A 26,490-nucleotide genomic window follows, 5' to 3' on the forward strand; every position below is an offset into this window, starting at 1 on the left:
ACCATTACTCCAGTTAGTGTCACATGATCCTTCAGAAAACTATGAAACGGCGGGTCAAACTAGAACAAAGGAAACATGCTCCTAACATACTGAACATAACCTGGACAATCGATTTAATGTGAACAGCTGAATAAAAGTAGGCTATTTCAGCCTTTTCAAGTATTTCTTAAAAAATAAAAATAAATATCGCATTGATGTTCAAATATTGTTGTTCCCTTTCAGTCGATAACGTCAGACGTAGTCGACGGTCGACTGAATGGGGGATCTCGCTAGAGAGCCTATCCTCTTCGAGTACTATTGAACGAGCCAATTTAATTGGCGTGCGTGATTCGCATCACACACTCCGCCCCCGCGGCGCGGGTATAAATACGGAAGTGGATGCATGCAGTAGTTGCCTTTCGCTTCGGAGCCGATCGTTTGATGTGTCTGAGAGTGCTGTTGTCTACAACGAGCGAGTGTGTCGGTGTTCTTCAGGAAGACTCTCCCAGTGCTGGTGTTCTACAGCGCGAGTGCAGCGGTGATCGCGAGCTTTGAGCTCTCAACTGCTGTTTTAACAGCAACAAATTTCTAAATGTTTGTGTGTGTTGATGGCTGGTTAGAGGGCGGAAAAGTGAGTGCTTCACTGTTTCAGTTCTCTGTTCAGTGTTGCCGCGGTCATTCCCCTGTGTGCTCCGGCACTGGTGACGGTCCTATTTTCGCGTCTTTTTCAAGATGTCATTCCGCCCGTGCGTTTCTGGGTGCGGTCGTTCCCTGTCTCTCTCTGATGGTCACAACTGTTGTGTCACGTGTTTGGGCTTACAGCACGCTGAGACAGCTTTTGTGGACTGCTCATGTTTTCACTGTGGGAACATGACTGTCGCAGTGTTGAGGGCGAGACTCGCCTTCGTTCGCGGAGAGCGAGTCCCCATTACCATGCCCCACCCTCGGGACCGGGTGCTGTGTGGGATGGGTGACCGGAGGATAGTGTTGGATGTCCCGCCCGGTAACCATTCCCTGTGGGCTCCTCACTCCTCCCTTCCACTGCAACCACTGGAGCCTCCTGTGTTGTCTGATGGTCCATCTGTAATGGGTGGGCCAGCGGTTTCACTCGGGGCTCCCCTGGAGGACAGGACGCCGATTGCAGCATCGGAGGGTGAGCTGACTTCTAGAGATGATGACTCGGCTGCATTGTCTCCCTCCGGGAGTTCAATGTTGCCCGAGCCGGATCCAGAATTATCAGCTATGCTGAAACGGCCGCCGAGGCTGCCGGGCTTGAGTGTAACCTCCACCGTGCCCCGTTCAGTCTCGGTTGGAATCTGGAGTTTGGTATCTTGGGGCGGGCCGCGCTGAAAGTTCTCAGCTGAGAGTTCTCAGCTCGCCGCCCCAGTGCGTTTCTTTCCCGAAATGCATGGAGAGCTTATCAGGTGGTGAACAGCATCTTTCTCTGCAAGAAACTGCCTGAATAGCTTTTCCCCCTCATTACCCTTGATGGAGGAACGGTGAAGGTTTGCGAGGTTTCCCTCCATTGGAGCAGTCTGTCGACACAGGTGCACCTGTGTCCGGCGGCCGCTGCCTTTTGGGGGGATCCTCGTCTGAGGTCGTCCGACCTCACCCTCAGGGGCATGACTGTCGTAGCGTGCGTGATCGGTCTGGCGATGTCCACCTTGGTGGTCCAGTAGCGCCTTCGTTGGCTCAGCCTGGTTGGTATGGCGTATGCGGACAAGGTTCGGTTCCTGGTCTCCCCAATTTCCCAGGTTGGGCTGGTCGGCGACGCGATGGAGAACTGCATCCAACAGTTCTCTGCCGCTCAAGCGCAGACGGAGGTCATCCGGCACATCCTGCCCCGGTGGCCAGCTGCTGCCTAGGGTTGGGCGGTATTTCGGTAATATCGTATACCGCGGGGTCTTAAAATAGCAACGGTATCAGTTTCAATACCGTCATTACCGGCACTTATATATATAATAAATAAATATAATTTATTCAATGCCTAAAAATGCTTATGTAGTTGTCTCTAGTGACAGTGTGGAGGAGAGAGAGAGAGAGAAGGGAGAGGCGGTAAATACTGACTAGGCAATTTGTAAATGTTGCAATAAAAAAGGTGACCGCGAGAGATGGAAACACCTCTAACCTAATGTCGCATCTCCGAAACAACCACCCACTCAGTGCTGCGAGGATGCATTTTGCCCCGAGTTCATTAAATAAGCGCATTCGTTTATATTTGTTAAAATATTATAATGTTATTTTTTTTTTACGTTGATAATGAAAACTGAACAGCACGAGTAAGATGGGATGCATCCGGAGTCAGACATTGACCACTTAATTAAGTTTCATTTTGTAAAAGGCCTTTCTTTAAAGTGAATTTCGTTTTGTATAAATTGTATCCTAATTTTAATATACATTTTTTTTTTTTTATCAACCAATAATAAATAAGAATCAAATATAGCAGACAACATAATCATGACATGATCGTGCGCTGGGGCGCCGCGGTCACTTGCATTGAAATCTCATCATAAATTAACCGAACCTCAGTGTATGTCTCACAGACATGAAAGATATCTAAATAAAGCTTGAAATTTCATTAAACGAAACAATTCAAAATGAAAAGAAATAGGCCACTCGCTGATTATTTAATCCATGATGTGCATTTCTCTCTATGCGCGTTCTATACGGAAATGGCGATCATCAAATTAAACGAAACTATTCCAAACGAAAAGAAATCGGCTAGCCTACTCTCTGATTATTTAATCCATGATGTGCATTTCTCTCTATCGTTCACTATGGAGATGGCGATTCGTCAATTTCTTTAAACGAAACAATTCAAAAGGAAAAGAAATATAGGCAGCATACTCTCGGATTAATCCAGGATGTGCATTTCTCTCTATACGCGCGTTCACTACGGAGATATCAATCGTCAATTTCTTTAAACGAAACAATTCAAAACGAAAAGAAAAAGGCTAGCCTATACCTTCTGATTATGTAATCCATGATTTGCATTTCTCTCTATATATGCGCGTCCACTAGGAGATGGCGATCGTCAACTTAATCTTTGCAGCACTGACAGAAAAGTTGTATTAATAAAAATCAATGGACGCGTGTCACCGGATTTACAAATGCACTTCTGGCTTGTTGCTTGTTAATTTAATTTAAATTAATTAATAAAATGAATACAATTGTCATAATTAAAATAATTAAATATTATTAATTGTCCCATTTTTGCTCATTTATAAATAGTATTTATATCTACCATCCCCTGAGCACCTGGGTTAAACAATTATTAGGCGCCACCATATTATAACGGCCCACGTATTAAAAATAGTCGAGTCTAAATAGGGCTCCGGCTCATATTACATTTAATGCCGTCAACAGGGATCAGACACAACGTGCACGGGTTGGCCTTGATTTTTTTTTTGTGTGTTTTTTATGCCCGATCTGGTATTCAGTTTCTGAACGGTGTAGACACAAGCCAACAGTTTGGTGACGCTGTCTGAGCCTTATGTCATAATTTTTAATTAGTCACGGTAATACCGTATAACCCGGTAAAATAGGGAGGAGGTTTGACGGTATCAAAATTTGGATACCGCCCAAGCCTACCTCCACCCGCCGCCGGTGGCAGCTCCTCCGCCTGCTCGTCGGCGTGGGCGTTCCCCGGCCGCCGCCGCTCCTGCTGGCCCTCCGCAGCAGCCTCCACCCAGGCCTCAGCATGGAGCCGGCCGCAGTAGAGACGCCCAGCCCGCTCCAGGCGCTGCCAAGCCAAGCGACAGCGAAAGCATTCCGGAGCGGGCCGCCCAGGAATGGATGAGATGCTCTTGGAGTGGCACGATCAATCCCTCCCCCCGGGTGAGGGCCGGGTGGAGCCTTTGTTTGTGTGTGTGTCTGTTCCGCCGCTGGCTCCCTAAAAAAAAAAAAAAAAAAGCGGAGCAAGCGGTACCCACACTTCAAAGAGAGAGCAATTTCATCTGTTCCTGGGTCCCAAGAGGGCCAGTCTGGCGGGTGTGACCCTGTATAGCCTTACACCCCTCAGCTCCCCCTTGGTCGCCAGTAGGCAGCTTGGTGCGTTCGAGGACCCGGTCATCCGCCTTCTCACGCGCCCCCTGCCGCTAGTGGAGACAGGTAAGTGTTGCACAGCACACTAACACCACTCTCTCTATTTTGCTGCCCCACCTCAGGCTCGGCTACCCCGCTCAAGTCAGTGATAATCATCACATTAGGTGTTGAGCAGACGTGCTCCTGAAAATTCAGTGATATTCATCACACCGAGTGTTGAGCAGTGCTCCTGAAATGTGCGTGCTTATCTTATCCTGCTGGCGAAGGATTTGATATAGCCGCTCCTCCAGCCGATACGAAGGCCAGTTGTAAACTCGTTCTTCGTGCTACTAGGTGGTGGGTCGTGACCATCTTGGCCCAAGATTGGTCTGCAGCTCCGACCTGAAAGCCATGTGCACAGATCTCTACCTTCCGCACCGCAGGCCATCCTGTGGGTTGCGTGTAAGGGTGGAGTATCAGTACAGTGTCCTTCCCTTCGAGTGCTCCAGAGCCCGTTGGGTCTTCAGGTCAACTGGAAGAGAGTAATCTCGCCCACGGGCTGAGTATCTCTTTTTCAGTTTTGGAGATGGACTCGGTCTAACACGTCTCTCCAATGAGAATGTGCTCAGTTGGTTTTTGAAGTGAGAAAGGGTCCCACTGAAAGAACTTTCAGAGGCTCCTGGGGTATATGGTAGTTGCAGCCATTGGCTTCCTCCATATGTAACCGCTTCAGCGCTAGCTTCATGATCGATTCCCGAGGTGACCGTGGCAGAGCAGCTCACCCTGTGTGACTATAGTTCATCCCGGTCTCCTGCCAAACCCTCTTCAACAGAGGGGCCATGTACATAGGGGTTGTTTTAACGGGGGCCTGGGCGACCCTCGACTAAACGGGCATTCGTGCCTCGAGTTGTTAGACATTGCGACCGTTGCACAAGCTTCCCTTGCATGTCACAACTCACCCGTCACCTCCTCCTTGGAGTCAGAAGCTTCTGAGGACGCTTTGTTCCACTCTTCCCGCTCTACTCAATCGTGCCGCCATCGAGCCTCACGACAGTTATAGCCAGGGCAAGTGGAGACTCCATCCCCTGGGTCCAGCTGGGTCATGACCATTCCGGGGCCGCTCAGTTGCCCCTCCGGTTTCGTCTTCCTGCCAGTGTTTGTACAAACCGAGCGGACTACCCTTGGACAAACACTGGCTATCAGCTGCCCAAGGGGCCCCCAGAAATGCGTTTAACCCCAGTGAGCCCTCTAAAAGTGACTGCGACTCATGTTCGCCTTGCGCCTGCTCAAGTCAGTGAATTCATCACACTTCATGTTGAGCAGAAATGCTCCTGAAACTCAGTGAAGTTCATCGCACTCAGGTGTTGAGCAGCAATGCTCCTGTAGCTCAGTGAGTTCATCACACTCAGGTGTTGGGCAGAAATGCTCCTGTAGCTCAGTGAATTCATCACACGCAGTGCTGAGCAGAAATGCTCCTGGTGCTCAGTGATCTTCACATGTTGTGTTGAGGAATGCTCCTGTCTTTTTGCGCCCGTCGCTTGCACCTACGTGCCAAGTCAGGAGAGGAACAGATCTTCATAGTTGCCCCTTATTGGCCCAACTAGACCTGGTTCCCATCGACAGCCTTCCTGACTTCCCCTGAAAACTCTTTCTGGGACGGGGCACGATGGCGGTCTTACATCTGAACGCGGAGGTTCAGGTGGCTATCACAGGGACATGTTATAGTTACCATCACTTCTGCGAGCACCCCCTAGAAATGGGTAGCGTGCTTACGCCTTTAGAAGTAGAACCTAGTCGTTGAGTGCGTCTTCTCTCCAAAGGAGATCCTGAAAGCTTTCGATCACTTCAGTGCTCTCTTTCCTGCAAAATGGGTTGGAGTAGGCTGTTTTCCTTCACCCTCAAAATGATGTTGCCTCGGTGTTTAAACGACGCTCATCGTGTTGCAGAAGTGTGCAGAAGCACGTTCTGATCGTCAGGTTCCTGAGGAGCAAGGTCTTGTAAATCCTTGCGTCCCTCTTTATCCTCTTGGGCCTTGTCCCTGGTGCGACTGCACTGCAGAGACCGCCCTTGAGCCACTGCAGGCAGTGAGTTAAAAAGTCTGTTATATCAGTTCTCCTGCTCGCGTGGTCTCTACTAGAGGGTAGGGACTTGCTCGCTTTCGGTCAACGTATTGTGCCTGGAGTCTGGGCCGGCTAACTCTCACAAGCTGAGACCCCGGCTCGGATTGTGCCCAAGGTTCCTACCTCTCCCGTAATAGGAGCAGGTGGTGAGCCTGCAAGCGCTGCCCTGGAGGAGGCAGATCCAGCCCTGGCTTCTCTGTCCGTTCGCTTGGACGTGTACAGAATGCAAGCCATAGACCTCAGACCAGCTCTACAAATATCTGTTGGAACTCAGCAGAGAGGGAAGGCTGTTTCCATGCAAAGTTGCACTTAGTGCTTGCCTTCATTTCGGTAAAAATCCGAGATGCAACATGTCCACTTAGGTGTTGAGCTCCTCTATGATGAGTGTAAAGTGCTCCGCCTGGGCGTTGACGATATGCTTTGCTAAACAGATTCTAGAGTTGGGGGCTGGACGACACCTAGTTGAACCGCTGCTTCCCGTGGGCTCCCTTCTCATGAAGCCAGTTTCACCGTGAGCCCGGTTCAAGTGTCGGCTTGCTGCGCCATTCCCCTCCTATGCACTGGATACGTGCGCCTTTCTACTCCAGTTGAGTTCCCTTAAAATTGAACCCTATTGAGTTCCTCCACACCCCTCCGACGTCGGACGTGCGGAACGTCTGGTGTTAGGCCTACCACTCGTAAGCAGTGTGGAACCTGTGTTAGGCTGGGTCCATATGTTGATGTCCCTACGGCGAACCCATATGTGTATTCTTCCACGATACGGCTCCCTGCGGCGAGCCCGTGTCTTCCCTCGGCAGAGTCTCTCTGCCGTCACTGTCCGGTGTGTCTCCCCCCATCTTAGGCTGGAGCCACCCCTGTGACATTCCATACGTTAGACTGCCCGGTTTCCGCCCAGTTCATATGTGTATTCTCCACGTTACCTCCCTCTGGGTTGGATGTGGCTTCCGCAGCGTCCCTTCCTTCCAATGTACGGAGAACGCTTTCCCAGTGGTCCTGTAGGAACAGCAGTGACTTCCCTGGCCTAAGCCCTGTCCTTCCCCGCCTTAAATTTGCGGGGGCATCAGGAGGCTTTGGTTTAGGCACTGGAAGGTGGCAGCGTTAGTGGCGTTTTCAAAGGCGTGTGTGATGCGAATCACGCACGCCAATTACATTGGGTCGTTCAATAGTAGTCGAAGAGGATAGGCTCTCTAACGGGATCCCCCATTCAGTCGACCGTCGACTACGTCCTCCGTTTCCTCCTTCAGGGACGGGGGGTTGCATACGCAACCAGGATGTTCATTATTATTCTGCATGTAAATAAAAATTCTGAAATATAATTCTTCCTTGTGTTAATTTGGTTAAAAAAAGGGAAACTTGCCTTGATTATTAACAGTTCTAAGGATCAAATTTGAAAAAACAAAAAAAAACAAATAGAACTTGAGCAGTGTGAACAACCCATAAATTTGAGTATAGTTGGGAGTACAAGGAGGCTATTTTGTGTGAAATGTGTATGTAATGTTAAATTGACTTATGTGTGTGTATGTTTACAGATTACACAATGAACTTTGGTCATTATAATAGAGGAAACAATCTACAGTGTCATAGGCCCACACATACAACCTCAGTCATGATGCACATTTGCTCTGACACAGAGTACACAGTGTGTGTCTTGGTTGTGCTGGTTGAATCAGCCACTGACTCTAAATGATATCCCTTTGATGATTTAGAATTTAGAAAATTTGCACTTTTATAACTATGCAAAGGCTTTGTTATGAAGCTGTGATTCAGGTGGTCACAGCTCATAAAATGTACAAACAAATTAGCAACAATCATGAACAGTAACAGTTGATAATTATTTTTCCAGCACTTCAGCTTTGGCTCATGCAACGGTACAGATGTTGCTATTTTGAGCAATTATGTAAACAATATCCTGGTCATTCTGAGGCTACACTAAAAATATGATACTTTAAACTAACTCAACTCAATTATGGATTGTGGTTTCACATAATGGAAACATGTTTTCTCTACTCAAATACTTCATGTATTATGAACTGAGTAACTTGTCTAAATAACATGTTTCAATCAAGTTCATCCTAGCTAAAATATTTGAGTAGAAATAACATGTTTCAATCACATGGACCACTGTCCATGATTTAATTGAGTTAATTTAAAGTAAGATATTTTTGAGTATTGCTGATAATATCAACACATATCAAGCTTAACATAGCTTTCCTTGTTGGTTGTTGCATCATGGTTACGTCGATGGAATTCTCATAGCAGTGGCTTATTTTATTAAAACAACTTAAATTCTTGTTAGCGGGTCCCAACCTAAGCACATGTTTTACAGAAACTATTTTAAATAGCAGCATAATAGAACATTAAACATTAACAAGTCTCCCCATTTTATTATCTTGATTAAAAATGCATAAATATCACTTCATTTCATCGTTTACTCTCCCTATCTAGCACTGTGCAAAACATGATGGGAAGCGTAAATCCTGTTATTTTCAATAATGCTACTTTCACACAACTAAAGTCATTCATGTAGTCTTAACTCAAATGGATTAAGTGAAGTGGTTAAACTTGATGAAATTAAGTTGTGAGAACATCTTGAAAGAATCATGTTGGATTACATGGATAATAATGTATGGTTTTATTTTAGTAAATTGAACAAGCAGCTAAATTACTTGATTGAAACCTGTTCAAACCTACTTGATTGAAACATGTTCTTTCAAAATTAAAACATTGAGTTACCCCCAAATCAGTTTAACACCATGCTACCGTGTTTGAATTTGAAACAATGGTTTTAAATCAAAATGAATTGTTTAAATAAAGTGAACAGTATCAAAAATTAATTGTACAGTATTTAGAATTAGTCTTTTGTGTTAGCTGTTAGCATACACAAAAGACTAACTCTAAATACTGTACACTTAATCCCATTGCTAATATTGCAACAGGCCTCAGTTATGCTTTCATGGATGCCAACACAAAGTATTGATTTATGTTATTGCTCAGTTCAAGGGTTAATAATAGGCAAAAGAGTAACTAATAATGTTTTCTTTCTTTCTTTCTGCAGACATGAAGCCTTTTTTCCTGCTTGCCACATTATTGTGGTGTTTAGCTGCTAATTTCTCCTGGGCAGCTAAGATAGTGGTAGTTCCTCCAATTATGTTTGAGAGCCACCTGTATATCTTTAAGACCCTGGCCTCTGCTCTCCACGCCGAGGGCCATGAAACAGTTTTCCTGGTCTCCGAAGGTCGGGAGATCCCGCCTTCCAACCATTATCGTCTCCAGCGCTACCCTGGAATCTTTAACAGCACCTCAGCTGACGACTTCCTCCAATCAAAAGTTCGCAACATCTTTTCGGGGCGTCTCACAGCATTGGAGCTGTTTGACATCCTAGACCACTATTCTCAAAACTGTGATGCTGCTGTTGGGAGTGCTTCTGTCATGGAGCAGCTAAAACGTGAACATTTTGATCTCCTGCTCGTTGATCCCAATGAGATGTGTGGATTTGTCATTGCTCACATCCTGGGTGTCCAGTACGCCGTATTCAGCACAGGATTGTGGTACCCTGCAGAGGTTGGGGCGCCAGCACCTTTGTCTTACGTCCCAGAATTTAACTCTCTGCTAACAGACCGTATGTCATTGTTGCAACGGGTAGCTAACACAGCAGTATACCTGGTTTCCAGGTTTGGTGTCCAGTTCCTGGTTCTACCCAAGTATGATCGCATCATGAGGAAGTACAACATCCAGCCATCAGTGTCCATGCATGATCTGGTTCAGAACAGTCGACTCTGGATGCTATGTACTGACCTGGCACTGGAGTTCCCACGACCCACTTTGCCACATGTTGTCTATGTTGGGGGCATCCTTACCAAACCCCCCAGCCCCTTGCCACAGGTAAGAAATCAATGCTATTATATTTAAAACATTCTCTAAAGATTGCTATGTTACTCAGACTATTTTAGTGTCATGACTTTTCAGGGATGCAAAAGATATTGGTACCAGAATAGGGTGGCCAGTAGTGCACAGCACAACAAAATTTAAAAGCAAGCATAAGTTAACATCCAGTGGAACCAAGTCTAAGTCCAACACAATAAAAATGCTTCCACGCACTAGTGTACTATCACAAGGCTAAATTCAGCTACTTATTTGTTAGTTATTTATTGATGTGTGAACCTCCCTTTTAACGTGGCTCTTCCCTAAGTCGTCCATATCTATCGCAATGTTAGAGTTGGCACGCCCTAATTTTGCAGAGTTAGAAGTGTTCCTAGGTCAACAAATTTTGTTGATCCAGGAACAACATTCCTGTCTGAAAAAGTAGTCTTAACCATATCCGGTAAACCTAACCCTACCTATAAGTTATCCCTAAATTTAGAGGCAAATGATAGGTGAATAACACTGAATGCAGAAACACCAAACCCTGATTGTAAACCATAATCTTTTATAGTCTAGACTAGAGACTCATGTTTGGGAAGACATCAGGGGCCCTATACACCTGGTGTAATGCAGCGCCAAGCGCGACGCAAGTGTTTTTTGCTAGTTTTTTGCTAGTTTCAGCCCGATGCAGTTATCATTTTCACGTCCTGCGCCCATTCACGTCCTCCTCGTGACGTTCCAAACCTGTAAGACTTTCATTCATCTTCAGAACACAAATGAAGATATTTTTGATGAAATCTTTCCCTCCATTGACAGCCTACGCAACTACCACTTCAAGTTCATAAAGAGATCGTTAAAGTAATCCATATGAATTGAGTGGTTTGTCCAAATTTTTTAAAGAGACACAATCGCTTTATATGATGAACAGATTCTATTCAGGCTTTTATTCACATATAAAAATTCATCAACGCACACATCGTTGATGGTAAACGGAAGCTCAAGCATGTTCACTTGATGTGCAAGAACCAATGAGGTTGTTCTCGTGTGTTACACAGCACACTTTTGAGCTTCCGCAAGAACCAATGAGGTTTGTTCTAGCACACCAAGCAGGTTCGGTTAAGCTTCTGTTTATGTTGGCTGATCAATGTTAAAATGTGAATAAAAGCCTAAATTCAATCTGTTCATAAAGAATTAAGTCTCTTCAGAAAATGTGGTCTAAACCACATATGCATTAGTTTTACTATATCTTCATGAACTTTTTGAAGTGTCAAAGGTGTAGTTCCGTAGCTGTCAACGGAGGGTTAGAAATAGATTTCAGATTTCATTAAAAATATCTTCATTTGTGTTCCGAAGATGAATGAAAGTCTTATGGGTTTGGAAAGACATGAGGGTGATTAATGATTTGGGTGATAATTTTTTTGGGTGAACTAACCCTTTAACCGCTATTGATTTAGTCCTGGAAAGGTGAACTAAGCTCAGATTTAGATGCCATTTTTTCTCCTTCTCACTCATCTTTTAGTGATATACTGGAAAAGCATAATATTGAAATTTGTACACCCACCATCACCAGATTTAATTAGGACACAAAGAAGACACGCACAACACGTGACAAAAATAAAACCAGTTTGAAAACAGTCGTTGCATTGTACTGCCCAGCATTTTGATTGATCAATCAATCAAATATAGTAACAATTCAAAAAATCCCTTTTTTTATTTTAAATAATCAGAAATATGGGAGGGGGCAGCCATATAATTGAGGGGGGCTAGGGTACTGCCCCAAACTTAAATATCAGCTGATGAATGATACACTTTACTGAGTGTTTTTTAAAATAATTTAATAATTGTCATACTATGCATTATAAAGTGATGCCTTAATTCAGCATTTACAATGAATGATTTTAGATTTTAGTGTTTTTTTTAATTAAATTAATTTCATCAAAATAGTATAAATTTTAATATTGTGCATTCCTAATCACTATTTTTGTTGTCTATACTAGTTCACATGTTCACAGGCAGGCCTATAAACAGTATTTTTGGATCAATTAAAATACCAACATGTGTTTGTCTGCTCCACAATCGACTGTTAGGATACATTCCAAACCTTGTTATTTTAGTGCATTATGTGCACATGCAGTGCTTTTGACACTTGAGTTCATGAATGCCAAGAAAATTATGTCATGATATCGACTGACGCAGGAACCTCATTTTCATTTTAAGATCTTCAGCCTAACAAATGCCACAACCCACTCCCTCTAAGACCTTGGTCCACCTTCCACTTATTCATATTCATTAGGCTTGATGTGGTGAAAATGTGCAAAATGCAAGTTATATATAAACATTTTCTTTAATCTAGTTTATGTAAGTCATTATTATGTTCCTTATCATTTCACTCATAATTATATGAAGTTTTGATTTTGCCACCAGGGCGTCATGCTCACAAAGGTCGTTCTTATCAGTGCGGGTGATTGCGTGGAGCTGTCCATTGAATAGGAGTGGGGGTTCTAAACCTAAGCTTGCACTGTTGGAATACCAAGCGCCCAAATGGCCTCATTGTATGCTGTGGAGCCATAATGCAAATAGTGTTTGTCAGTGCAGAGTGTGTGTGTGTAAATGTGCCCATTGTCGGGTGTGTATGAAGGACACTGAGACCAGTGTGAGGGGCGGACAGTTAGTGCCAGGCCAATGCAGGCTGTTCAGCTGCAGCTGGACTGCTTCAGACAGCAAGAAAGCAGTTCTTACACAAAAACATGCTCATTTTGAGGCTATGCTAACTGCTAAAACAAAAGGCTAAGTCTCATTAGTACTACATTTTTGTGTGCTAACAATTGCATATAGTGCCAACAATGCACTTTTTACTTACCATAATGCACTTTCAGTTTGAGTTGCTAATATTGTACTAGGCCTCAGTCAAGCTTTCATAGATGCTAAGATGATGACACAAGGCTCATTCAAAAAATACCAGATACAAATGAAACAAATGAAACAACCAATTTAAAAGTATTTGAAAAGTTAAAATGTCAAACTAAATACATTTACTTTATAATTTGTGCTCTAAATCTTTTCAAATACTTGTGTGTGTGTTTGAGGGGTTGGGTTGGGTGAGGTTGGGGATGGGGGGATTACTTTTCCAGGTGGATGAACTTCTGGTTATGTTTGCTCCATGTAAACAGTGTTTTACAGATATTAACTCCCTGTCCCTTTTCTGGTAACTTCTGGCACATGTTGTTACTAACATGTCGTCATTAGGTTCACAAAGTTAAAAAATACATCTGTACATAAACAGTCTCAGTAAATATTCATTAGTAAATGACCATGTTGTAAATTTGTAAATAAAAAAAATATAATAAATCACAAGTAATAGTAAGTCTAATGGCTATAATTTTAAAACAGTGTGGGCTTCAATGTTTATCACTGTGTGTATATATATACATTTTCATTACTAATTCAAGCTTTCAGTTAGTGGAATTAATTTAAATATTCATAAAAAAAACAGTTAACCCAAAAATCACCATCATCGTCATTGTTATCATATCTCTTAAGCATGAATCATTATTAGTCGTATGAAGGTTTTTTTTTAATGACAGAACATATTTTTATTTAACAAAATATCTTTGTGTGACACAACTGTCACAAAACAGTCCTGTTAATTTTTCCACTTTGGAGCAGAATATTAACCATACAGTGTTTTCTTTTAGGCGTTAATTTGTGGTGTTCTGGTTTATTTTATTTTATCTTTAATACAAGAGAACTGTTGTTTGGTCAATATTCTGTGATTTCTTTTTTTTTTAAATGTGTATGATAAAGGGTTACTTCATCAAAAAAGAAAATTATCCCATAATTTACTCACCCTCAAGCCATCAGGTGTATATGACTTTCTTCTTTCAGCCATCACTCTTCGCCGGAACTAGACTCGCATACGGCCGTTACCGGAAGCCAGTGAATATAGTTTATTAGGTTATAAATATGGATTTTTTTTTTTAATAAAAACACATCGCTTCACTTCAGAAGGCCTGTATTAACACCCTTATGGATTACTTTTATGATGGATGGATGCACTTTTTGGGCTTCAAAATGTAGGATACCCTTCACTCTTATTATAAAGCTTGGAAGAGCCAGGATATTTTTGAATATTACTCCGATTGTATTTGGCTAAAAGAAGTCATATACACCTAGGATGGCTTGAGGGTGAGTAAATTATGGGATTTTCATTTTTGGGTGAACTATCCCTTTAACTAAGTTGTAAGTTTAATCTAAGTTCTTTTAGTAAATTCCATATGCTTCTTTTTGATTTACCCAGTGTTGGTTATTAAAGCAGAATAAAACCATTCTGCACATTATATTTTCCAGATTGCTCTCTGTGGATGTGCTAAGTTTGAATAAATCTGGTCCTTGAGCTAAAATGAGTTTGACACACCTGGTCTAAAGTCTACACAGATTTTTCATAGTAGTGGCATTACCATTGCAACTATTTGAAAATGCCATTCCTCTGTGGTTGACAAAATATGAGAAACAGGTTTTGAGAAATTTTATATGAATAATTCAGGTTGAGGGATTCTATGGCAAAGGTAAAGTAGCTTGAGATATGTGTGGAGTGTGGAGATCCACACCTTAAAAGGATTTCCAATTATGATCAAAATGTTTTCACTTTTTTAGAATTGAAAGTTGAAAGTTAGTATTGTCCCTTTGGACAAACTAGGTTGCAACATGCTGGTGATCACTCATACTGCATTTCTACTTTATCAGACTGTAAAATGTTGTTGATGTAACAATATTAGTTTTATTTTGTCATATAAAATGATGATTTAGAGACAAATTAAACCTTTTTGATTTATATACAGTCCTTTGAAATGTTTGGTCTGGTTTTTGATTTCCGTGTAATATTGAATTGCTTTGTGAATATAGTCATCACAAATTTCATAGATTGACTGTTGAACTGTGTTGTATTTGATCCGTGTGTGTACAGGAGTTTGAAACCTGGGTGAAGAATACAGATGAACATGGTTTTGTGGTGGTGTCGTTTGGTGCAGGAGTGAAGTATCTGTCAGATGACATTGCTCAGAAACTTGCTGGAGCCTTGAGCCGTCTACCACAGAGAGTCATCTGGAGGTACTGCCATTCATTCCTTCATTCAAGTGATCGGTGAACCATTTTACTGACAGATCAAGTCCCCTGCGTATCATTCCATTAAAGTTTTTTATATCACAAAGTATCCATTGGCAACTGATATGGTGGCGGGCCACTGATAAGCCTGTGGCTACAACTTACAAATTTGTTTTCCATTTCCAAACCAGAAAACCCTCATGGAAAATGATCTGATGGTTTGTTAGACTTTTCAATGGTTTCTAAATGCAAAGCATTATGTAATCATTACTCTGATCATCATTTCATACTGTGGTATGTTGTGTTTAAAACTTTCAGAAATACACATTCATTACAATGGGCTCAGAGACACATGGTCTCTTAAATGGTATACCAATTGCCTTTGAAACCCTCACATTAAATTATATAGGAATTGTGCATAATAGGAGTAGTTCACCCAAAAATCAAAACTTCTGTCATTATATACTCGTCATAAACCCATATGACTTTAAATTTTTAAAGATTTTTATTGATTCCTTTTTTAATTACAATAAATGGGGACTATCTAAAAGTAGTTCATATTGTGTGCTATATTCCAAGCCATCTGAAGCCATATGAGCTTTATGTGAAAAATAGACCAACATTTTACTTTGCTATTAATATAGAACCACTGTAATGATACCGTAAACATGATAATTTTCCTTTTTGAAGCTTGAAAGCCTCAGTCCCCATGAGTAATAATGCCATGGAAAAGATCAACCAGCAGGTCTGGAACCACATAAGGGAATAATTTATCTACTTTAAAATATTTTATAACATTTATAAAAGAATTTAGGGAATTTGAGATGTGATTCTCTTATCAGTTAGTGGAAAATGTGTCACACGTGCATGTAAACTTTAAATCTCTCATTGAAGGAATTTTCTTTCTTTATGCCTAAATAAGAAAAAAAAACTCTTTATATTTTCCTAAGCGAAGCTGCATGCTTATAAATAGCAGCACCTTCTGTTGTCATAGGCATTCTTGTCATGACTCCTGTAGTCATGCCATATAATCTCAGTTGCTTTCATGCAAATGTGCCATGGCAAGACTTTACTAATGAGGACACTATTGGGAGTGGAAATGCCCAGGGAGCACACACATACCAGATAAATATAATGTACAGATAGACAGACACACTCCAGTGATCCACAAAATATACCACTGCTGTTACGTGACGAAGATATGGTCTGAACTCTTTTTTTCTGACATATGCATACATTTTAGTAGTGGTAATTAGAGTCACTGACTTCTGTCAGGTTTCTTAGTAACTCTTGAATGTTTGTCATTAGGTTTAGCACATACTTGCCTGTAGGCTGTGTGCATTTGCCCACCAGTGAGTGACATAGGACACATACATTAATCCCGGATCTTTACTAAGTCTTGAGCCTGACTTCAAAGCAAAGGCTTCATATAATCTTCACTAAAGAACTATTGCTGTTGGTTTAATTAGTTATTTAGCAGATATCCAAAGACTCCTAGTATTCATCTTAAAGCCAACATCAAATTACAGTTGACCCTTTAATTTATCAATATACATACCTTTCAGAAGTTAATTTGGGGTCTGTTTTTTAATGGTTTTGAAAGAAGTCTCTTATGCTGACTAAGGCTGCATTTATTTATTCAAAAGTACAGTAATTTTGTAAAATATAATCACAATTTAAATTAACAGTTTTTATTATGTTATCATGTAACTTTTTAATGTGATGGCAAAGCCATGCAATTTTTAGCATCATTACTCCAGTCTTCAGTGTCACATGATCTTTCAGAACTCATTGTTATGGGGTTATGTGCAACAAACTTCCATATTCTAAATCTTCATAATCTAAAATGTATTCCCTTTTCTGTTGATGTTGCCTAGGTGATGTGGTCAGCAAAAATGTTAACAAATAGCATTATACATTAGCTATTTGGGCATTGTTTTTGGTGACTGTTGTAGGAAAAGCAGCCTTTCTATAATTTTGTTTCTATAAATAGTTACCACAGTAATTTGACTTAAACTTCCAGGTCCCATCCTACATTGTTTTTGTTTTATTTGGAAACCTGTCACTTTACATAATCAAATGAATACAGTTTCATGTTCCCTTCAATTACATGCTTAAAATGTATAATGGTTATTTCTCTTTATTTAAAAAAAATCATGTTTAAATACAGCATACATGTCTGTGCTTTGTAGCCTTTATAAGCTCTGAAGGAATCCACATGTTTGATTGATGCTGGTGGATTGTCTTTCTTCTTTTGCTTTTTATTTGCCTTCTGAATGTAAGCTTTGTTACTAAACCAATTATGCATGTAAAATATTTGGTCTCTGTCTCTCTTCTCTAATGTACCTTTTTCCTCAGTATACCTCACTCCTTTAATCTCACAATGTATCTTTGATGCTTTTGAATAACTTACAAATTCTTCACATTTATCAGCTGACAATTTATCACTAGCCCTAGATTGCCTAAAAGGTTTTTAATGTTTTTAAAGAGCCTATTAAAAGAGCTGCCTGCATCTTACCGAATTCAATATTTCTGTAGGTTTTCTGGAGTTCCTCCCCCAAATCTTGGTAACAATACTAAACTAGTGGACTGGATGCCTCAGAACGATCTGTTGGGTAAGTAAACATCCTATTTCTCACTAAATAAAAGTAAATTTTTTAGAAAGTCATATGAAGTTTGAATGTTCCCTCTGGAATTTTTGGCAACACTAGTTTAGGGTCCAATTCTCACAATGAACTATATTGCTTATTAGCATGCATCTTACTCGGATATTGGCTGTTTATTAGTTCTTATAAAGCACATTTTAATGCCTTGTTCTGCATGACCACATTCTACATCCCTTAATTCTACCCAATACCAAAACTTTACAACTACCTTACTATTAATAAGCAGTAATTAGGAGTAATTTGAGGCAAAAGTCTTAATTTAAAGTTAGTTAATAGTGAGATTTGAACTCTAATCTCAAGCGTGACTGAATTTTTGTTCCAGTCCTCCTTACTATTTTACTAAATTACTATTTTAAAAAAATTCAGAAAGGATACATTGAAATGATCAACAATGACAAAGACTTTTTTCATTGTTACAAAATATTGTATTTCAAATAAAGGGTGTGCTTTAGAAATTGGTGTTCTTTACAATATTCACAAACAAATAAACATTAATTATTAAAATATTAATTAAGAAATGTTTCTTGACCACTAAATCATCATTAGAATGATTTCTGAAGGACCATGTGACACTGAAGGAGTAATGCAAAATGCTGCTGAAAATTGAGCTTTGCCATCGCAGGAATAAATACAGTATATATATATATATATATATATATATATATATATATATATATATATATATATATATATTACATTAACAAATTTCATATTGTAATAATATTTCACAATATTGCTGGTTTTCCCGTATTTATGATCAAATAAATTAATAAAATGTATAATATAATAATATAATTATAATATAACTTTTTCAAATAAAAAGCTTAGGGGAATTCACAACAAAAATATCTTACCAATTCAAACTTTTGAAAATTATAAATCAAATTTAAAAACACAAAAAAATGGTCTTTAACTTTTATGCAGTTTTGCCTCTCAAGTAATTTATACCCTGTTTTAAGGCTGTTTAGATATTTTTACTGGAAAACCGATTTACTGTGTGTGTGAGAGAGAGAGAGAGAGAGAGAGAGAGAGACAGAGAGAGAGAGAGAGAGAGAGAGAGAGAGAGAGAGAGAGAGAGAGAGAGGGAGAGAGAGAGAGAGAGAGAGAGAGAGAGACAGAGAGAGAGAGAGAGAGAGAGAGAGAGAGAGAGCAATCCTCCTCACTGCTCTTTTCTGCATATCTAAGGATAATGTCTCTGTTGTCTTAGAGGACACAAAGCCTGTGTGTGTGTTTGTTTGTGTGAATGAGTTTCTGTCTCAATGTACACCATGGGCTTGAGGTCACAGAGGACCTTTATATCTCCATCATTCTGTCTTTTCTCTCTTTCTCTCACTGTCTTTCTGGTGTCCGCTACACTTCCTGTTCTATGAATGACCTAGTTGATGCATCCTGTGCTTTGGTCTTCCATTAGTTTGGTTTTCTCATTCAACCATAAGTAATGACTAGAAAAAAGTCGATAGACAGAGTGAACCCAAGGCATTTCTTCTCTGAGGACCCTCAGCTGTTTAACACAAACACCTATTTGTTTGAGGTTCAGCTGGACTAAACTTCAAGATCAGTGACCCATGGTCAATATTGTCACAGTAAACAACAATGATTTAACTTCCATTTTAATCAGAGCCTGAAATGCACTTAAACACACTGTATGCAGCTAAGCTTTATACCTGAAATGAAACAGTCCTGCTCCATGTCAATACCAGTGAGAAAGTGATACACACTCCATCCTATCCGTGAGAAGCCTCGGACAAATTTATAAAAAAGTATGCAAATGTTCCTTTGATTTTCCTGTGTGTTTTTTAAATGCATTTTTAAAAAGATATGAGAGTACTAGATAGCTAATGTACAACTAGCGATTCTGAAAGGGTCAATAAAACTCTTTGTTCATTGTAACTCATACAGAGGAAGAAGTGTTAGCAGGCACAGGGAGGAACGAGTACAGACAGAAGCAACTGAATGAAAAACTGCTTACTATTGTCAAGCGTATCAACTTTAATTTTATTAGAATTATGGCAGATTTACTTTATAGTTTTGGGAATTTTGTGATGCACACATCACTATTAGTGTCTCTTGAATACAAAACCCTCAATATTGATCATTGGTGTTTAACGCATCTCACTCTGGTTATGCCATGTACATGAATCATACATCTAATCGCTTATCAATGAATGGTGTGCCTTTACTTTTCCAAGCAATCTGACTCACAGATGATAAAATGGGCAAATCAGTTATTTGGAGAGTTACAATGAAGGAGAGGAGTATAAAATTATAGGTGGGCTGACTGGGCTCATTATAGGGCCAATAACCACCTAGAACACCTTAGGCTACGTCTACATTAATACAGATACATTTGAAACCAGCGTTTTCGTTTCAAAACACTCTCCATCCACATTAGCGTTTTTAAGCATTTTCCAAAAGTTTCTCGTCCTCACTGAAACGTTGGAAAACGCTAAATTCCACTAACTGCACATGCGTAAATTGTTTTCAAATGCCTGTTTTCCTAGTCCACACTACAATGCAAAACAGCGTTTTCAAATGTATTCATTTTGGGGAGCGTTTTCAGAAAGTTCATAAAAACCTCATCTCAGTGTAGACAGAAGGCCAAAGCCGAGAGAAAAAGATGTTTTCAAACGAAAATGTATTAGTGTGGACAAGGCCTTTACATTTTGGCAACCACCCAGAACATCCTAGCAATGTCTTTGCAACTACCCAGAAAACCACAGTATCGGCAGCATTAAAAACACATTGGCATCTGCACAGCAATGCCCTGGCAACCAGCCAGAACATCCTAAAACATCTTTACAATGACTGAAAAAATAGTTATTAATGTTACCAATGTAAAGAGGAGCCATCCATCCAGTAACCTTGTTGTTTTTATGGTCTCACTCAAAATGCCACAGTTAAATGTTGATTGCAATATAGAAGCTATGGTAAATGTTCAGGATTTCATGGTATTTGTTTGTAAATTGCACATTTTTCAATATAATTGTAATTTTTTTTTCACTCACATTGGATCTTTTGTTCACCCACAGGACAGACAAACACACGGGCCTTCTTGAGCCACGGGGGCTTGAACAGCATCTATGAGGCCATGTATCACGGTGTGCCCGTGGTGGGTGTCCCGCTCTTTGGCGATCACTATGACACCATGACACGAGTTCAGGCCAAAGGCATGGGCATAATGCTTGAGTGGAAAAGGATGAGTGAGGAAGACCTTTATATTGCTATGGTTAATGTCATTACAGACAAAAGGTAAATCATATGTGTATAAAATTCCTGTATAAAATGAATTAGGTGCATTGTTTAACACACACACACACACACACACACACACACACACACACACACACACACACACACACACACACACACACACACACACACACACACACACACACACACACACACACACACACACACAAGCTGATTGCAGCTATTGTAAAATGTTTGTCAAAAAACGGTAATACAAATCCAAACCCACACACACAGCCAGGTAAAATTTTAATGACTGTGGATGGAATTGGGTTTACTCAAGTTTAACGATAAAAAAGACCTGTTGAAGACCCCGCAATGGTGTCAATATTTGCAGATCCATTGTACTTCAACAAATCTAATGGAGCCAAAGGGCAACGTAGTCTAAAAAAAAAGTTTCTAGAGACTGAATTTTAGAGCTTTTAGTTGTATTAAAGAGACAGTTCACCCCAAAATGAAAACTCCTTAATTATGCAAATTGATTATTAGCAAATGTTTCAAATATGTTTTTTTTTTCATAAAATGAAAGATTGTGTTCATTGAAATTATTGTAGAATTATAGATCTGTACAAGCAAATGAGTGTTTAGGATGAGAAGCTATGATACAGTGCCATCTTGTGGCCAAGATCAACATCATGTTGGTGATGTGCTTGTGCTGTCTTGGATGTTCTGAAACCTCTCCATCTCTCTTTCTATTAAGGTATCGTGAGCGAGCGCAGTTGCTGTCTCAGATTCATAAAGATCAGCCTGGTCATCCAGTGAATCGGGCAGTTTACTGGATTAGCTATATACTCCGTCACCATGGCGCTGATCACCTTCGCACTGCAGTCTACGAGATCCCCACCTACCAGTACTTCTTATTGGATGTTTCCGTTGTGATAGGAGTGTGTCTACTTCTTCTTGGCTACTGCCTATACCGAATAGGCAAGTGCATTCAATCACGAGTGGGGCGCGGTTCATCTCGAGGGGAAAAGGTGAACGGACACTGTCATAATGGAATTCCAAATGGCAAGCACAAAAGAAATGGCCATGTTAGAAGTACAGATAAGAAACTAAAGTAAAGCACTAGGAGAAATCAACACTAACGCTTTACTAAAGAGAAGAATTAACTACTCTTCACTCAGAGCAGGGCCTATCCAGGAAATAAATACATGGGTCAAACAAACCAACCATTATAACAATGAACTGTTAGTAGGAAGCCAAAGTAAGGAAGAATGGAAGGAAACCTGAAAACATAAATGGGAAACTCCTGAGGATGTTTTAGCCCTATTGAGTGGAGTTAATGTTCAGTTGTTCAATGGTCCTGAATGTTGAGTTTATCCTTGTGGAAAAAGCAACAGTTTTGAAATTTAGAAATTAGTGGTTTTAACAAGAAGTTATCATGGGGCATCAGGTTTCACTACATCCAAATACAATAAAGATCTCAATCTATTTATATAAATTTCATACTTTTTTGCGCACAGATCACTGTTTACTGTTGTGCACTGAATTTTATTTATGTTCTATATTTATTTCTCACGCACTCCGTCCCTTCATCATTTTCATTTCTTAAGCAAAATTAATTCTTGGACATTAGCAAGCTAGCATATTTGCTAATGTTTATGTTGCCAGCCTTGCCTTAATTTTTTAATATGTATAGCATGTTTTGCTAACTTACAATTTCATACCTTGTAGAGAAAAAGATCTACACAAGCTAATGCTGCTAGTTGCTATATTGCTAGTTATCTATGCAAAATGCTAGAGCCCTTCTTGAGGATAGTTAAACTTCAAATCTTCCATTTACAAAAATTTGGGATTCTTAGAGCCAGTATACTGGTATGCTAACATTCTTAGAGCATCTTTACAACTTTTCCCCTTTTGTATTGTTATTCTCAGCTTGATTCAATTAATGAATTGATAGCACAACTTTAGTTTCTTTCATTGAGCAAATCATAGGAGGAACAGTCATTTTTTTTTCAAACGCAGGAGGGGTATACAGTGTGTGAGTGCCTGTGTGTCTCAAAATGTCCCTACAAACTACATTTTTATTATAACGTGTATCAGACTAGTGTTGCTATCAAAGCAAAAGTCTGTTTACTTACATGTTCCCACAAATTAATAGGCCTAGAGTGACCTGGAGGATTTTTTTTTACTGTAATTGACATATCCCATGGTGCTCTACTGCTTCTTCTAACTTTCAGCCATATTCATCAACGGCCGTTCTGTGAAAGGCGATTTTTTTGGTAACATTTCAATCTAACATTTAGTTCTGCAACTTTTCAAAATATGTTTTGAAGTGGCAATAAACAGAATTTATTTGTGCGATAAAGTGCATTCTCACCCTCAGAGTTTTTATTATATTTTTCAAATGTCACTGGACAACCTGTTATAAAATCACATGCTGGTTTTACAACTCAATGTCAGACTCAGTTTGGAAGTGTATAATTGTTTGAAATGCACCACAACATTTGAAATGCAATTATTTTTTCAAAATACAAAGTGGTATGTTACATTTAAGTTTTTATGAATAACTATGGAATTGTGGACATATTTAAGCCAGTAGGCATAGGTATTTGCATTAAGTGGAGATTATAAAGGTTATCAGTTCTTGAAAAGTGTTGTATAATACATTAGAACAGCAACGTCATGTTCTTCCACTGTTCATATACTGTAACCATATTTTTCCCATATCACCAAAACACCATTACCTAAGAACACAAAACCAAAATAACCGAAATGAAGAATTATTGAAGTCATAAACATTGGAAACTGTTTTTACCATGAGATTTAAAGCATTTCTTGAGCCAATCACTGTTTTAGACTGTCCATACTTGAAAATACACTGGCTGCAAATGCATTAGAGCTATGACTGGTGAAACAGTGACGCACACTCACACACTTTGAACATTATAATTATTTTGTAGTTTGTTTTGTATGATTTTCAGTATTAATATTAGATGGTTAACAACAAAGAAAAAAGCTGCAGATGGGCTCTGATATTAAAGGCTGTGTGTGTGTGTGTGTGTGTGTGTGTGTGTGTGTGTGTGTGTGTGTGTGTGTGTGTGTGTGTGTGTGTGTGTGAGGGTTATTGATTGTGAAACATGTATGCGTGTATGTTTGAATGGGGTTTCTTGAGCCTACTTGTGCCCAGCTTTCACTTTATATACTGATGATTTAAAACCAATACTCCAGTTCACAGTACATCAATGCCTTTCTTTGTCTCTTGTACTCTGTTCCCTGATCAAGTCATTGTAGAAAGTAGTAGTCCTTGTTAAAAGCTGCTCGCAGGAGTTTAGTCTTTTCTTATTTCTTTTTATTCATAATGATTTCACGTGTGTCTGTGTTGTCATGTACATAAAAAGACAAACAAAAGTAATAATGCTAAATAAACATTAAACATTTTGTTTGCTTATTCTTGTCATCTGATGATTCTCTCTTGATTGTTTAAGAAGATGTTGCTACCTGTAACACCAATGGAAATTCAGTGAGCTTGTCTGAAAGTCACAGCGCACATGCATGGCGTCAAGTTCCACTGTCCTGAAGTCTCGTTTTTTCCCATGACCTCATTAATTCTTGTGTCTAATCCTTATTCTGAAAAGTTTTTGCATGTGCGTTTGGTGCTATCAGGTTGATATGCTTTGCTAACTCACTACTGTTATCTTGTGAAAATGGTAAAGCGTTTAGAATTATTTATCAAACCATTGTTTTTTCATTATTTTTCCTTAATATGTTTTTATTTATAATGTTATTTTACAATACATTTTGCAATAAAAAAGACAGCAGGGTATTTTTCTAATTTCTTAGTTAACAGATGACTGCGGTGGGAGATGAGGGGGTGTAAAACTACACGCCTGTTGGACAGCAGGTATCAGGTGTTGTCCTTATGTTTTCAGCGCTGTCACACTAGATGGGTGTGTATCCAGAAAATACTTGTGTGTGTGTTGATTAAGAGATAAACTGACACATTATCCCATCTTTCTCTTAATTATTCACTGAGAGTTTAGCAGATAATGTGTATCTTAGTATGCATGTTTGTGTATTAAGACTGTTTAGTGCTAATTAAACAATTTTTCTGGTTTCACAATTAGACAACTCATGTTCATTGAAAAAAGTGCCTGTGGCGACATTTCTGCAAAATTATATTACATTTCTTCTTGGACATTTTGCAACACTTTTAAAGTGAAATGTCCAATGAGTGGTTCTAAAAGCATTTCCAGTTTTATTTTAAAAATGAATGTGAAAGTTTTATTTCTTTGGTTGTTGTACATATCACGGCATTTCAGAAATGAAATGCTATCGTCTTTTAAAAATAATGTATTACTTGCGCTAAACCCTGAACCGAACCGATAGGTTTAACAGAAGCAAATGTGAGATTAAAATGCATTTGCTGAAACTATCATGCCATTTTAGCTTGCTTCTTCAAGTCTTTGAGCTCTTTTTTTTTGTGACCTGTGTTTTTCGAGACACGATGCTGTGAGCTACCCCAAGTTTACTACATCAGAAAAGCTATACATATGTGGCTGGTTATGTGCATGTAAACGTCAAAATGTTCTAGTTTACATACCATGCACTACGGTAATAGTGTTTTGAGTAGGGGTGCAAATGAACATTTTAGCCGATATCGATAACCGATAATTCTTTATATTTGAAATCTTATAACTGATATATTGGCCGATAAATCTAAATCCAGATTCTTATATCATTTTTGAGAGCCTGATTAAAAAAACCAAAAGTCTCACTATTAAAAGCCATGTCCCAAGCACACAATTATCATGTTCTCACTATAATTTATTGTAGTAATGAGAAAAAAAAGGTAGAAACTAAAAGTACATAGTGTAATTCGAACAAATAACAAACAAGACATCTGCTTAGCCTTTCAGCTTAAATTGCAATCAGCAGTGTTTGAAAGGCACGAGGCTGAAATCTATTCTGTTTTGAATGTGTGGTTCACAGTTCCCTTTCGAAGGGAACTCAACAATACGTCATCGACGCTATGGAGAACGCCTCAGGCGTGACAGGTGTCTGAAATCACTATCAAATCACATCAATGACATTGACCGGCGACAGCTGTGAATCATTAGCGTGAATGATTAACGTTTTACCTGCAAGTATATAAGGGCACCTTGCAAACATGACAAATCATCTCATCGTCTTCAGGGACTGTCTGTTTGAAAACGCTGCTCAATGAAACGGTAAGAAAAAGAAATGTACAGCACACAAGCTGTGCTTTTCCTGCCTGGGAGAAGAGCGCACACGGGAGGTTTTCGAAGGAACCCTCTGTGCGAACTGTGAGCATTTTTCTCTTAAAACGCTCCGCTCTCGTCTGGCCCTCTTCTCGAGTAAAGGGGGTTCAACGTCTGGTCCCCGTGGTCCCGCTCGTGCCGAGGCAGAGCGGCGACTTGTATCATGGGCTTCCAGAAAGAGCTCGTCGATCATCTTGAGAGGGCTGTAAACCTCTCAGATGATTCGACAGCTGACGAGGACGAACTGCAGGTCGATGATGAGGATTTGAC

The 26,490-nt window shown here is 39.9% G+C and overlaps 1 protein-coding gene across 1 annotated transcript in view; it reads left to right on the forward strand.

The window, feature by feature from the left end:
• The window catches only part of ugt8 (UDP glycosyltransferase 8), a 29,731-nt gene extending 5,342 nt beyond the window's left edge, over positions 1-24,389 (forward strand). The window contains exons 2-6 of the mRNA XM_077204350.1: positions 9,178-10,004; positions 14,947-15,089; positions 17,622-17,698; positions 20,779-20,998; positions 21,699-24,389. Coding sequence (XP_077060465.1) covers positions 9,180-10,004; positions 14,947-15,089; positions 17,622-17,698; positions 20,779-20,998; positions 21,699-22,059 — 1,626 coding nt within the window. The 5' untranslated portion in view covers positions 9,178-9,179 and the 3' untranslated portion in view covers positions 22,060-24,389. The remainder of the gene's footprint in view (positions 1-9,177; positions 10,005-14,946; positions 15,090-17,621; positions 17,699-20,778; positions 20,999-21,698) is intronic.
• Positions 24,390-26,490: the final 2,101 nt, after the last annotated feature.

The sequence above is a fragment of the Siphateles boraxobius genome, unplaced genomic scaffold (assembly GCF_051911475.1).
Source record: "Siphateles boraxobius isolate OS27281-9 unplaced genomic scaffold, OSU_SipBor_1 119, whole genome shotgun sequence".
NCBI classification, from domain to species: domain Eukaryota; kingdom Metazoa; phylum Chordata; class Actinopteri; order Cypriniformes; family Leuciscidae; genus Siphateles; species Siphateles boraxobius.